At 45.9% G+C, this 14,497-nt stretch overlaps 1 protein-coding gene across 1 annotated transcript in view; it reads left to right on the forward strand.

The window, feature by feature from the left end:
• Positions 1–14,230, forward strand: part of ckap5 (cytoskeleton associated protein 5) — a 34,703-nt gene extending 20,473 nt beyond the window's left edge. Inside the window, exons 22-42 of the mRNA XM_037683296.1 lie at positions 104–232; positions 314–508; positions 597–723; positions 1,757–1,845; positions 2,444–2,566; positions 3,360–3,509; positions 3,595–3,798; positions 3,876–4,011; positions 4,240–4,433; positions 4,514–4,689; positions 9,625–9,798; positions 9,870–9,990; positions 10,125–10,304; positions 10,375–10,562; positions 10,654–10,729; positions 10,806–10,994; positions 11,477–11,614; positions 11,710–11,793; positions 11,876–12,035; positions 12,112–12,230; positions 13,696–14,230. Of these exons, the coding sequence (XP_037539224.1) occupies positions 104–232; positions 314–508; positions 597–723; positions 1,757–1,845; positions 2,444–2,566; positions 3,360–3,509; positions 3,595–3,798; positions 3,876–4,011; positions 4,240–4,433; positions 4,514–4,689; positions 9,625–9,798; positions 9,870–9,990; positions 10,125–10,304; positions 10,375–10,562; positions 10,654–10,729; positions 10,806–10,994; positions 11,477–11,614; positions 11,710–11,793; positions 11,876–12,035; positions 12,112–12,230; positions 13,696–13,950 (3,207 nt within the window). The 3' untranslated portion in view covers positions 13,951–14,230. The remainder of the gene's footprint in view (positions 1–103; positions 233–313; positions 509–596; positions 724–1,756; positions 1,846–2,443; positions 2,567–3,359; positions 3,510–3,594; positions 3,799–3,875; positions 4,012–4,239; positions 4,434–4,513; positions 4,690–9,624; positions 9,799–9,869; positions 9,991–10,124; positions 10,305–10,374; positions 10,563–10,653; positions 10,730–10,805; positions 10,995–11,476; positions 11,615–11,709; positions 11,794–11,875; positions 12,036–12,111; positions 12,231–13,695) is intronic.
• Positions 14,231–14,497: the final 267 nt, after the last annotated feature.

Raw genomic sequence — 14,497 nt, forward strand, 5'->3', positions numbered from 1 at the left:
CAAACCAAACCTTTGTCCTGAGTTTCTCTGCAAACGTTGATGTGTTAAGTCTTTGAAGGGTTTATTTGTGATGTGTTTGACGTGCGTTCGTGTCCCACTGCAGCCCAACGTGAGGACTGCTGCCATGACGACGCTTCAAGCATGGGTGGAGCAGACGGGGATGAAGGACTGGTTGGAAGGAGAAGATCTGTCCGAGGAGCTGAAGAGGGAGAACCCCTTCCTGAGGCAGGAGGTCCGTCTCTTCTGGTCTGGTCTCTGAGAAGTTCAGGTTTTTAGAGAAAAGATGAAGACTGACTGACTGTTGGTCACTCAGGTGTTCGGCTGGTTGTCTGAGAAGCTGCCCACCCTAAGGACCATCCCCGGGGATCTGATGCTGTGCGTCCCTCTCCTCTACGCCTGCCTGGAGGACAGAAACGGAGACGTGAGGAAGAAGGCTCAGGACGCCTTGCCCACCTTCATGATGCACCTGGGATATGACAAAATGAGCAAAGCTATGGGGAAACTCAAAGTACGGAACCTGAAATGGACCTTTGCAGTGCCTGAGTCCGAGTTGTTGGGATGGTATTGTCATGTGTTTGTCCTCATGTACCCCTCAGCCCGCCTCCAAGGATCAGGTGGCCGCCATGTTGGAAAAGGCCAGAGCGGTGATGCCAGCTAAACCTGCAGCGCCGGCCAAATCAGGAGGAGGAAAGGGTTCTGCTGAGCCAAGCAGAGCTCAATCAGGTGGGTCCAGAACAAATTCAGTCAGACATTCAGCCGGGGTGGTGATGTAACCGCGCACGTGTTTGTGTCGAACCAAAACAGACATTTGTACGAGTATTTGTACACAGTGTTTTAATTTAACATCGTTTTGTTGAAGCGACGACAGAAAAGAAGCGGGTCTTTAAACGCCTCGAGGCTTCAAGACGAGCTGTGTGGGAAAGTTTCTGGGTTGTGACCCGAGGCGGCAGGCAGCTGATGCTATTGACGTGTTTGGTGACTGTTTGTGGATTTGGCTTCCTGGTAGTCTTTTCCCACTTCAGCACAGTTTGGTAGACGTGTGGATTTTAAAAAACTTAAACGTACCGCGGCTGATGTTTGGGCTTGTAGTTGGTGCCGCAGGTCACTGTCCTGTTTTCTTTTTTCCCAATTTAGTGATGGTCTCTGTTCGTGTTGCAGGTGGAGCAACACCAGAGAACCTGCACAAGTAGCTCGTTGGAGTAGGGTGGAGTCCCTGTTAAGATGCAGCGAGCTTCGCTGAGCTTGGATCTTTTTAGCACGAGTGGATCCGTTTTAATAGAGAAGACATGAGCTGACAAACCCCACCTGTAGATGACCTTTAACCCTCCCAACTAACAGGTGTCTTGTTTTTCTGCTCCTGACACGCTTTCGGTTTTAAAAGTGACAGAGAGAGAATGGCTTGTGGCTCTTGTTTGTTAGTTGTACCAGACCTGCACTGACTCATGCCTCCATCTCAAACACCTGCTGAGTCGTGAGTTCCTCGTACTTTTACTCCTAAACTCTGCTACAGGTAATGATGATGTTGTGCAGCTGAAATGGAACCAGAACTTCTGGAATTCAGAATTAAAAGTTTTAGAGACTGGTCTGAGCAGGTTCCCGACGTCCTTTACAGGAAGTAAATCTGACCGGTTTTGGTCCTCAGCAGGATCCGCAGTAATGAGATGCTTTAGAAGTGGGCCACTTCCTGTTGGGGGGTTTAAGGAACTGCTCAGTGGTTTTTGTGAATATTTGATTGAATATAATTTTTCATCTGCAGCCTCCAGATCTGCAGCAGCTGCTGAGGATTTCACCGACAACAAAGCTGAGGCAAAGAAAGTCCGAGGAGGAGGAGTGGCTGCTAAGAAGGTAGTTCTCCTTCAGACCGGAAGCTTTTCTTCATTTTTGTTCTGTCAGAAAAGAAGAAAAGTTGTTCCGTTTGTTCCTCATGTGCATCATGTTGAGTTATTTCACATCCATGAAGTATAAATGTGATTTATCTTTACTCACCCAGCCTCCCTCCCCTCCCGAGGATCCTCCCCCCAAGGAGAAGGACAGTAATGGTAGTAAAAAGTCCTCTGGTAAAGGGAAGGCTGCTGCTGGCAGTCAACAGGTAGATGTCCAACAGGTGTCGTCCTGCTCCAACTCTGTCCTGAACCTCTTCCTGCTTCTGTTCTGCAGTGGACACCTGTCAGCTGGACAGATGTTAACCTCTGTCCAGCCTCTAGTCCTCCTCAGCCGTGTGGTTTATACTGACCTGGGATCAGAGAGTGAAACTCTTCAGCATGAGTCTTTGTCTGCTCCATCTGATAACCTGCTCTGAAATTTGTAACATCTGCTTTCACGTCCTGTTTTTTTTTTTTTGTTTGTTTGTTTGTTTTCCATCTTTCCACCCAAACTCACCTGTTCTTTAAAAACACTGCTGGACATGGTTTCCTCGGATCACTCATGTTGTCTCCTGTCTCAGGGTCCGGCCGGGAAGAAGCCTGGAGCTAAAGGCCCCAAGGACGATGAGGATAAGTCTGGGCCAATCTTCATCCTCATCCCCAACGCCAAGGAGCAGAGGATCAAAGAGGAGAAGCAGCTGAAGGTATCTGCTGGTCCACCTCAGTCCTGGTCCTCAGTGGGACCCTGTCCTGCATGTTTTAGATGCTTCCCTGCTTTGACACATTAACACAATGTGGTGGGTGTGCTGGTTCTTTGAACTGGGTGTTTTTAGACCAGAGAAAACTGTTTCGTATGAGTATCCTGATGCATGCTCAATAATCCAAGTAGAAAAATCTAACGAAGTAAAGTCAGGTCCTCTGGACGGATTCTTCTTTTGTTGAAACGTTTCGTTATTCCAAAAGACTTCATCAGACTGACAAAGTCTTTTGGATAAAAGATGAATAAGGGGACAACTGTTATTTAGTTTTAATACTGAGGTACTTGGGTGGTGGGTTATCATCTCATCAGAATCTCATCCCGAGTCTTATTTATGGGTTTATTTTTATTTGGGATGATGCAGTTAGACTTGGCGGACGTAACGTGCATCTGATGTTTAACTCCAGTCCAAGGCAGGTCTCTCCAAACAATTAAATCTACAACAAATTGAGCCAAATAAAATGATTCTAATCAACAGTAGAATCCCACAGAAGGAAAGATGAAACATGAAATGCCTTCCTCTGCAGCACTCAGACCTCATCAGCTAATACACGGCAAACACAAGCATAGAGCTGAAGTTTGGTGTGGTAGTAGCTGAGAGTCATCCACAACACTCACTCTGAGTGCATGTTGATGTTTTAAAGGTTTGGTGGAAACGCTCTCAACTTGACAACCTTCGTTTGAGTCCGATCAGCGTGACCGATGATGATGATGATGGTGAAGAATATTTTGCATTTCAGATTCTGAAGTGGAACTTCATCACTCCTCGAGACGAGTACGTGGAGCAGCTGAAAACCCAGATGTCCACCTGCTTTGCCAAGTGGCTGCAGGACGAGCTGTTCCACTTCGACTTCCAACGACACGTGAAGGCCATCGGAGTCATGATTGAGGTACGAGGCCCGCGGTCCGGTTCCTGCAGGTCCAGCTCGAGTTCTTCAGGAGGATCTTGTTTCAGTAACGTTTTGTGTTTGACAGAGGTTGGAGAGCGAGAGCATGGCCACCATCGGTTGTCTGGACCTAATCCTGAAGTGGTTCACCTTCCGGTTCTTCGACACCAACACCACGGTCCTGATGAAGGTTCTGGAGTACCTGAAGCTGCTGTTCACCATGCTCAAAAGGGAGGACTATCACCTGACGGATTACGAAGCCAACTCCTTTATCCCGTACCTCATACTGAAGGCGAGCCCACGCCCCACACTGCTGCTGAGATTTTTATTGTGAAATGGTCAGTGTCTCAGTTTCCTGTTTGTCTTCAGGTCGGAGAGTCGAAAGACGTTGTTCGTAAAGATGTTCGTGCCATCTTCACCATGCTGTGTAGAGTTTATCCTGCATCCAAGCTCTTCTCTTTCCTTATGGAGGGAACCAAGTCCAAGAACTCCAAACAGAGAGCAGGTGAGAGTTTAGATTATAAAAATAATCCAGTTTAAGATTTAAGACGTTTAGTTTATTTGGACTTCAACAGTTTGACTTTTCCTGTTTCATTTAGAAAGCGGGAGTCAGGTTTCAGTCCAGTCTGCCTCCACACCTGCTACCTTCAGAGACGTTTCAAAGCATCTGAGGCGACTTATTTTGAAAATTTCACAACACATTTTCCTGTTTGTGTCTTCCTGTTCTGCTCAGAGTGTCTGGAGGAGCTGGGCTGTTTGATCGAGGGCTTCGGGGTGAACGTGTGCCAGCCGACGCCGGCCAAATCCCTGAAGGAGATCGCCGTCCACATCGGAGACAGGGACACATCTGTCCGCAACGCCGCCCTGAACACGGTGGTGGCCGTCTACAACGTCTGTGGAGAGCAGGTCTACAAACTCATCGGAAACGTAAGACGCCGATACTCCTCAACGCTTTGAGTCAAACCTGGAACCAGAACAGGCTGCATTCATCTTTGACATGTTTCCAGCTGTCTGAGAAGGACATGAGCATGTTGGAGGAGAGGATCAAACGGTCGGCCAAGAAGACGCCGGCGGCGGCAGTGACCAAACAGAACGCAGCAGAGAAAACACAGCGAGAACAACCTGCAAACCCCAACGCCACCTTCCTCCGCAAGCCGGCGCAGGAAGACCCCAACAAGCTCAAGTAGGTCCCAGAACTGCCCCGGTATCACCAGGACATGTTGGACAGCTGCATAATTTATCACAATAATTAAATCAAATATTTATTATAATAATAAAATTACAAATAATCTTCAATTTGTTTGAGACTTCTTACATAAACCCGTGGACTTAGTTAATTTAATTATACTTTTATTAAATATTAACTTCAGCTCGACGTTTTTTATTTATTTATTTATTAGAATTTATTTTTTGCTTTGATGTTAAACACCAAAGCTTTGATTTGTAAGAACCATCATCACTTGGTGTGCAACAGGATGTGGTCCACGGGAATCAACATTTATTAGACTCCGTTGTCAAACTTGATTTTTCTAAAACAATCAAGTTTTAAATTCATCTGAGCGACGAGTCAGAACCTCAGAACCACTTGACCCAGAGACGCAGCTGAAACCCAAACCATGTCCTGTAATCTTAAGTAAAAATACAAGTTTTACTGCGTTAAAACATTATAAGCATGTTATTTTAAAAATATTCTTCCTGCTGCCTAAATACAAGAACATCACGTATTGCTTTAGAGGTAGAATATTCAAATTACACTTTAAATAAATCTTTGTATGATTATTACAGATCGATGGATACTTTATTGATGCCAGAGGGAATTTTAAAGCCTCCAGTCTCAACATGACGCTCATTAACTATGTAAACTGGGGGAGGGCGGAGTAGAGCTGCTCCTCATCAGAAGGAGCAGCTGAGGAGGTTTAGGACTCCTCCTGGACTAGAGTTGCATTTGGGCCTAAAAAAAAAAAATCCAACCCGGCCCCAGCCTGTAGCCATTTTTTTCTGGAGCCGACCAATTAACTGTAATCGCAGGCCCAAACCCAGGAAAAAAAAAGAAAAAGAAAAAAAAAAAAATATATATATATATATACTGTTTTTTGTTTTTTTTTTTTTTTAAGATTTTACTGCTTTTGTAAGTAAATCGGTTTGACATGATGGTTTTTAAAAACGTATTTCAAAGAAAGGACGATATAAGATTTGTTGTTTCACCAAATGGATATTAACGTACAAAACAAATAGCCTCAAAAATCAACAGTAAAGAGAGGTCATTATAAGATGAACAAAATATTTTTAGAACAAAATTATTTAGAAAAATATAGAACAAGGCTATTTTAATTGAACGCGCTGCTCGCTTCGGCTTTAGTTCAGATGCTGCAACATGAAAGCAGGTGCGGAGACGCACGCGGCCGGTGATCAGCTGATCCATTTGAGTTTAACTGGATTTTTAAATTTTATTTTAAAAAAATTTACCTCTTCCAACCGGCCGGTTGGACCTGCCTCCTCCTTAACAAGTAGATGAACACAGTTTTATATTGTACATTCTTATTTAGTTTTCTTTGTGCTGTATGATTTGTAAAACCGCATCAAAAGCCCGAGACCGACCCGGCCCGCCCATCAAGCACATTATTTTGGCCCAACCTGGCCCGAATTTTGGGCCTCATTGGCTCGGGTTAGAAATCGCAGCTCTATCCTGCACCCGACCCTCAGAAAGGAGACCCGGGGATCCAGATCTCGTCTGCCCAGACAGACAGGGAGCAGAGCAGCTCACACATGGCATTAGTACCGTAACACTTCACCACCCGACAAACGCCACGAGCTCACTCTCAAGGCGAGGAACCTACGGCAACCACTGACATTTAATTTTAGTACACCATCATCGATGTGAAGAGTGACGACTCGTGTTTCAAGTCGGATATTTTATTCACACGAGACACAGATTTTATAAATAAAAACTACCGGAAGTTGAACCTGTTTGTAAACTGCGAGGAATCGCCCCAGTCCTGAGTATCTATATCGAGCTGTAAAATCTTAATTTAACTTTTTATTTTTTCTTTACCACTCCTCACGCTGCACATCAGGCGTTCAAAAATGAGACGGATAACCCTCAATATCCCTGAATGAGCTTTTGAGCTTCATGTCGACGCAAAGAAAATACAAATTACTGTTTAATTTACTGAAGTTTTACTCAGCCCCAGGTGTTTTTGACCAAACGTGTGTTTATGAGCATCATGGAGAGACTTAATCAGAAAATACAGCCTATAAAATAAAACTTTTGCTCATTTTTACAATATTTAATAATTGTATAAAGCTTGTGCTCTTTTAGCTCCTGTCACTGAAAGTAGTTTTAAATCTTGGATGATTTATCCAACGTTTCCAGCTGCATGTGAACTCCTCCTCGTTTTAGTTTTTACGTCTCAGATTAATTTTGGGTGTTTTTCTGTGACTAACGTGTCGTTTTCCTCCCGGTTCTGAATCGTTGCATGTCGGGTTGCTCTCACAGGTGCTCGTTCAGTTTGTGAAGACGAGTCCTCTCTGGTGTGTCTGTGAAACCAACCTGCTGCCTCTGATCGGCTGTTTGTCTCTTTCTTAACCCTTCATCTTTCTTTCCTGTGTGATCTCCTCCTCCTCTTCCTCTCTGCTCTGCCTGCCTTCCTTTCTGGAGCAGAATAATGTATCGCACGTATAGGATGTGAGTACGCCTCCTCTGAATTCATCCTAACGCTCATCTGACTCATGACACTCATGAACAGAAAGCTTTGGCTGTTCCTCCTCTTCCTCAGTTGCTTCTCAGTTTCACCGCTTGTTAAAATAATTGTCCTCTGCTTGGTGTCAACAGTCCTGTAAGTTTCACGTTCGCCTTTTTAGATGTGAGGTCAGGAAATGTTGTGATTCTAGTTTTTGATTTAGATTTGTATTAAAGCAGCCGTTTGTAGACCCTTAGGTCCTGTTCAGACCTGGTGCCAACATCCGTCTCTGGGTCTGCTCTGAAGGACAGCGTTCAGTAGAAGGCAGTAAAAGTTCAGTGGGTTTAAATCTGTTGCCTGTTTTTATGTGTAGACACACGCACAGATATTAGGTTGTGTCTGAATAAGCTTAGATACATGACGGACACGACGGGAGAAATAAAGGATCAGAGAGACCGGCTCCACAGGGCTCTGTGTCGGAGTCTGAAAGTTTTAACATGTAAAACTTCACAAGAGTAAAACGGACATCAGCTGTTTTACAGCTCTGTGTTTAATGAACTGCTGTAATGGCCACAGCGGGTCCAGAAACGATCAGAACAAACTCTAAACCAGGACTATTCGACTGGCGGCCCGGGGGCCAAATCAGGCCCCCGGGTGAACTCATTTCGACCCACCAATGGGTTCATTTTGAAATAAAACTAGATTTTAAACCATTAAACAAACTTCCTCAATGACGATCACTGCTGGATGTCCGGACCCTGAGCAGTTTAGTTGAATAACTCTGCCCTGAACCAAAGATGAACTCTCCGTGCAGTGTCCTCTAATTAACTTTCATGAAGTCTCAACAAAAGACGGATTTACTGAGGAGGACTCTGATAAACGGACCGTTAAACTTTTAGCCAGAAGACAAAAAATAATATTTGGGAATTCTTTGAAGGTTCAGCTTTTTTGTTTTTAATCATCTTCAGTCAGCTGAGAGGACTTTGTCTCCTCACCTCAAGATATCCTGGTACTGACTTCTGTGGGCCACATCAGTTCAACGGGTCCTACAGCTTAGCTCCGGACCGGTTCTGCTCAGAGTAATGTACGCAGATGAGAGAAGGTGACTCTCTGAAGGAGGGTCTGGTCCACCCCTGGGGGTGGAGGGGATGATTATCAGATGACTTGTTGATGGAGTTTTGTTGTTTTTAGTTAAAGAACTTGGCCCGGTCAAGGATCTCAACAATTAGTAAATCCTGGTCTTCAGACCCAGAACTGGAACTGAGTCTGGTGAGATGTTTGACTTTTGAGGTTAAAGGAAGGTCGGATCATCACAGAAAACGTTAGATGAAAGTCTGAAAGTGGGTTCGATCTCTGAAGATCAGCACTTTGTTTGAGCTCGATTGTTCAGACCAGGCCCAAAGATCTCAGCGCTTGGTGTTTGTTTTTGTCTTTGTGGCTCCGCCCCCTTTTTATTTTCTCCCACACAAACATGAACATGTCCGATCCGTGCCGATCTGCTCCAGTTCAGACCAACATCACCGAAACCTCCATCTAGAGCAGGGCTTCCCAACCACTGGACCAGTACCGGACCGCGTCTGATTTGGTACCAGGCTGCATTGAAAGAATAAAGTTTTATTTAGAATTTTCTTTATTTCCATAAGCCTGCATGACATTTGATTTTGGAAAATTAATCTTTCATCTGCACATTTTTAGCGCTCTCTTGACTCGGGCGCAGGTTTTATTAATTTTTTTTAATTTTCTGGTGACTCTTAGACCAACTTTAAAACAAATTGAGTAAAAAAAAAAAAACAAACGTTGCTGGAGAGCTTCTTTGAAAAAGGGAACAGACCTGATGAAGAGACGTTCAAAATAAAAGCTGCAGTTAAAAGCAGATAGAGTCCTGTGGGTTCGTGGTGCGCTCTGGGAGCTGTGGCGACGGGCGGTCCCTGAAACCTTCAAACTGCTTCACCACGTGGAGCCTGAACCTTCGATAAAACACGACACTTTGGAGTTTGTTGAAAGAAAACTGAACATGATCAGAAACGGTTATTGAAGAGCGTCACTTCATTAAATGTTTCTGCACTGACAGCATCGTACGCATTTAGTGGCTAACCGCATTCATAAGAAGTTATAATAAATAAGGAATACAAATGGAATGACAAAATATGGAAGTATAATTACAGCTGAAACAATTAAATTTTGCACGACGCACCTTTTTATATTGTGGTTCACGTTCCCACCCCCCGTATAAAACTGGTCCTTGGTGCAGCAAAGGTTGGGGACCTCTGGTCTAGAGTGTCGTTTGGTTGAAAACCAGAAGTTTGGGTCATTTATCCAGAGCCGACAGGCACGTCAGGACTGATTAGTTCTCAGAACTTTGAGGCGGTCCGGACTGGAGCTGAATCGGTGCAGATCAGTAAAATATCAGCTGACTTCCTCCCTCCTCTCTCCTCCAGTCATTCCCGTCAGAACGCGCAGCACAACGAGCCGTCCCACCCCTCCATCCCCAAAGAGTTCCAGCTGGACCTGGACATGATCGAGAGAGACCAGAGCCTGGTGAGCGAGCTGCCGGACCTGGTCCAACACAAGCTGGATGAGCTGCTGGAGCCCATCATGATCCCCGAGCCCAAGTAAACCGCCGCCTCCAGCCGAACCTCCGACACAGAAACTAAAAGGTACTGATTTTATGGTTCTGTTGCAGGATTCGCGCCGTCTCGCCACATTTCGACGACCTCCACAACAGCACGGCCTCCACCATCAACTTCGTCATCTCTCAGGTGGCGAGCGGTGACATCGGCACCAGCATCCAGGCGCTGGCTCAGGTACAGCTCACGGGTCACCATCAGAACACTGAGGGGGGTTTTCATCTCCGTTGCTGGTTCTGTATGCTTCTCTGGGCCCGGTGGGGCCAGAGATGTGTCTCTTGCTGGTTTCAGTGATGTTTTGTCGTCCACAGATCGACGAGGTTCTGCGACAGGAGGACAAAGCGGACGTCATGTCGGGTCACATCGACCAGCTGCTCATCGCCACCATCATGCAGCTGAGGCTCATCAACAGCAGGTACCTGGCTCACGACCGCGTGGACAAGAGGGACGTCATCAAACTGTACAGCTGCATCATCGGGAACCTGCTGTCTGTGAGTGATCACTGCCCTGAAGCTCCGCCCACCGCCACTCCGCCGTTAACCTTTCTCTGCCTCCTGTCAGCTCTTCTCCGTGGAGACTCTGGCCAAGGAGGCGTCTGTGGGTGTCCTGAAGGACCTGATGCACGGCCTGATCACGCTGATGCTGGACAGCAGGGTGGAGGACGTGGAAGATGGAACGCAGGTCATCAGGTCCGTCAACCTGCTGGTGATCCGGGTCCTGGAACACTCGGACAGCACCAACATGATCAGGTGGGTGACATCAGACAGGAAGTGAAGATCGGAACCTGGAGATCCACAAACGCGTCTGACGTTTTTAAACCGGTTCTTCCTTCTGCTGCAGCGCGCTGCTCGAGCTGCTCCAGGACACGCTGATCTCCACGGCGGTCTCCTCCACCTTCTCAGAGCTCGTCATGAAGGTAAGCCCTGTGACCCGACGCCGGCCCGAGCCGCCCATGGAGCCTCCCACACTGACCCATGTTCTCGCCTCCTCAGTGTCTGTGGAAGATGATCCGCTTCCTGCCAGAAAGCATCAACAGCATCAACCTGGACCGGATCCTTCTGGACGTCCACAACTTCATGAAGGTTTTCCCCAAAGAGAAACTCAAGCAGCTGAAGACCGATGTCCCACACCGGACCATGAAGACCCTGTTACACACGCTGTGCAAGCTGACCGGGGCCAAGGTGACGCGCTCGCACACAAACTGGGTTCCTGCACAAAATAACTACAATAATTATTCATTTGTCTAAAATTGAATTTCATACAAATTAATACAGTAATTTTATAATTACTCCTGTTTTCATGCAACAAACTAAGAAAAATCACCTTTGTTCATGATCATGAGTTTATCTTTCACAAATTTAAAGAATTTAAGACTAAAAAGTTATTACAGGGATCTGCAGATAGTTAGCATGTGGCTAAATGCTAACTCACTATTTAAGTTCACAGCTTTCATAAAAGAAGAAACTCAAAAATTAAACTTCCAGTAGAAAAAGAAAACAAAATCAACTTTTCTGTTGAAACTTGTGCAGAACTTTAAATTGAACCCATCTCTGCCCAGTCTAACGGTCCATCGCCCCCTGGTGGGTCTTCTCTGTTCCTGTTAGTGACGCCTGCCGGGTCGTTTCAATCACGTTTTTCATGGCGGTTCTGTGTTTGTGAGCAGATCCTGGACCACCTGTCCATGATCGAGAACAGAAACGAGTCCGAGCTGGAGGCCTACCTGAGGCGGGTCGTGAAGCAGTCCGGGAACCTGTCGGGATCAAAGAGCGACCGGGGGAACGAGAAGGGCGGCCTGCGCACGGTGAGCGTCCGGTCTCATCACCTCACAGAGGAAATGAAAACGTTTATGGAATGAACGAGTCCGATTTATTGTTTTTAATAACTGATGCTTTTCAGGACGACCACATGTCGAAGGCGAAGGTCAGCGACGTTCTGTCGGAGATCTTTAAGAAGATCGGCTCCAAGGAGAACACTAAAGAGGTTTGAGATCCGCCTTCTTCCTGCGCTTTTATTCCAACAGAACCCGTGGGTTGTTCTGAGGTTCTGCTGACCTCGTTCTCAGGGTCTGATGGAGCTGTACGAGTACAAACAGAAGTACTCCGACGCCGACCTGGAGCCGTTCCTCAAAAACACGTCTCAGTTCTTCCAGAGCTACGTGGAGCGAGGCCTCCGCATGATCGAGTCCGAGAGGGAGGGTAAAACCCGGATCCAGGGCTCCTCAGGTCCGACCAGAACCTTTTAACCGTGTGCTGCGGTCACTCAGGAGTGTGTTCTCATCGTGTGTTTGTGTGTGTGCAGTGATCCCGCAGCACAGCGTGGACTCCGCTCTGAGCACCAACGACGAGCTGAGACCGGCCGTTTACTACGAGAGGCTGAAGATCCTCCGACAGAGACAGGGACTGGAGAACACATCCAGGGTCAGTTCCTGCAGAACCAAACCAGGTTCCAACATTCAGCTCTGGCGTTTATTGTTCCTCAGTGTTTATAAATGGACTCAAAGGCCTAAAAGAACCAAGTTCAACCACAGAAGCTGCAGTTTTAAAAACGATTCGATGCATTTATTGACCTACAGGTGGTCAGAAACTCTGAGCTGGTCGAAGAAGAAACTCCTCCCATTCTGGTGGTCGTTGCTGCCAAAAAACAGTTTTTCCCCCAAAGTTTTTTTTTTTCATGGTTTGTGAAAATATCCCTGTAAGCGTTTCTAAATGCTGCAGTAAATCTGCCAGACCTGACGGGGCGCTCTTAACAAAATGACACCCCAAACAGGAAACCAGACGTGGGGACAGGAAACTCGCGCACTGCGAACGAAATCTAAATGATAAAAGACTCGAGTCAGAGGCAGGGCCACGACATCAGTTTTCAAACTAGTTGAACAGCCCCTAAAACACTGTTTCTGTGTGGATGGGGCCTAAAACTGACCCCTCTGTTCAGTTTCTGACCCGGGCTGCAGCTGTTCACCTCGTTTTACCGTCTGTACTGAAAACAGGCCGAACGCTCGGCTGAGGTTTTCACACCGAGAGGCTGAAACCAACAAGCTGCAAACGATAAATCTAGTCTGCAGGTTCTGATTCTCCGACTGCTGGAAAATAACTTGTTACCTGTAAATCCCACACAATCGGTCTTAGCAACACGTTGCTGCAATTAAATTGGCGTTGTGCAACTTTGCATGTTTTTAGCTGCAGTTCAGTCACAAATGTTTTAACCATTTTATGAGAATTTGGATTGGGTCCGTCCCTGAAACCGGTCCTACTCTCTACTTCCAGAGTCTGGTTCTTTTATTCCCAGATGGAGAGAAAACTCGCTCTAACTCAAATAAATCAAGAGATATAATTTCCGTTTACCAATTTAATGTTCATCAGGCAGGAGAAAGTTTCAGCGCCGAGGCGTCCGTCCAACACGTCGTAACGCGGGAGCGGAAGTGATAAAATCTGTAGCGTAGTTCATGACGTCCGTCACCAGACGCCCTCAGACATTTTTCACTTTCACTTAGAAACTAAACTAATTTAATTATGAGAACGTTTTAAAAACAGGAGTTGACCAAAGTTCATCCAAAAGGTCCAGAAATCTGAAAATTAGAGACGATTAAAGAAAACTATCTGTCGGAATAAAACGGAGCAAACTAGAATGAAAATGTTGGGATGTAAAAACAAGACTGGAACAAATCTATAAGATCTAAACTAACATTTCATGTTTTTAACATAGAAACACAATTTATAACCTGATCGTTTTATTTAAATCTTAATCTTGTCAGGCCACACGTTAATTAATTACTTAAAGAAGAAACTTACAAAATAAAAATGTACTTTATAGCGTTACAAGTCTGAGCTCCACCTGGAGTTCCTCCTGGCTGTAACAACAGTCTGGTGTTTGTTCGCTCCACAGCAGCAGGGCGTCGGCGGGAACGAGGACGAGCCTCAGCAGCGACCGGCCATCTCCTCGCTGCTGTCCTCCAAGCCGCCGGTGGCGTCGTCCACCGACATGCTCCACAGCAAGCTGTCGCAGCTGAAGGAGTCCCGCGAGCTGTACCAGCAGGAGCACCACTCCCACTCCAACTCCCCCACCCACGGCCGCTCCGCCCCCGCCAACCTGGACGACCTGAAGAAACGCCTGGAGCGGATAAAGAGCAAACGGCAGTGAAGCACCCCCCTCCCCGACTTTGTACAGATTGAACCTCTGATGGCGTTCTTCTGTGGTGTTGCAGAAACTATCGGAGTTGTAGCGCCCCCTGCAGTCTGCAGTGACTTTTAATTTTGTGTAAATAAAGTTTGCTGTAATAAAATCTGTAGTTTTAGTTTCACGTTCTCTGCTGAGGATGAGGAAGATGGCGGTAGCTCCATCTGTTCGGTGGAGGTTTGAGTGAAACTTGTTTCAGTTTTTTTAATCCAGACGTCGGCCATTTTATTGTTGCGCTTGTATTCCTGTGGAAGAACAAATAAAGTTCTTTGTTGTTTGTTTTTTTTAAATTAACTCCCAAATCTGAAATCGTTTGTTCTTCATGTTCAACATCAAGTTCTGTTTCTTCGTTCAGAATCGACACCTTTACTGCATTTTGTTTTAAAGGAGCAGTTCTGATTAAAAAAAATAATTTTAAAACAACTTTTTAAATGTTAAGACCTCAGTGGTCCTGGTTCCGTTCAGACTAGCTCAGTCATCCATCAGTTTTTACCTGCTGCTTTTTTTTTTT

Source organism: Nematolebias whitei, chromosome 10 (assembly GCF_014905685.2).
Source record: "Nematolebias whitei isolate Nwh7 chromosome 10, NemWhi1, whole genome shotgun sequence".
Taxonomy (NCBI): Eukaryota; Metazoa; Chordata; class Actinopteri; order Cyprinodontiformes; family Rivulidae; genus Nematolebias; species Nematolebias whitei.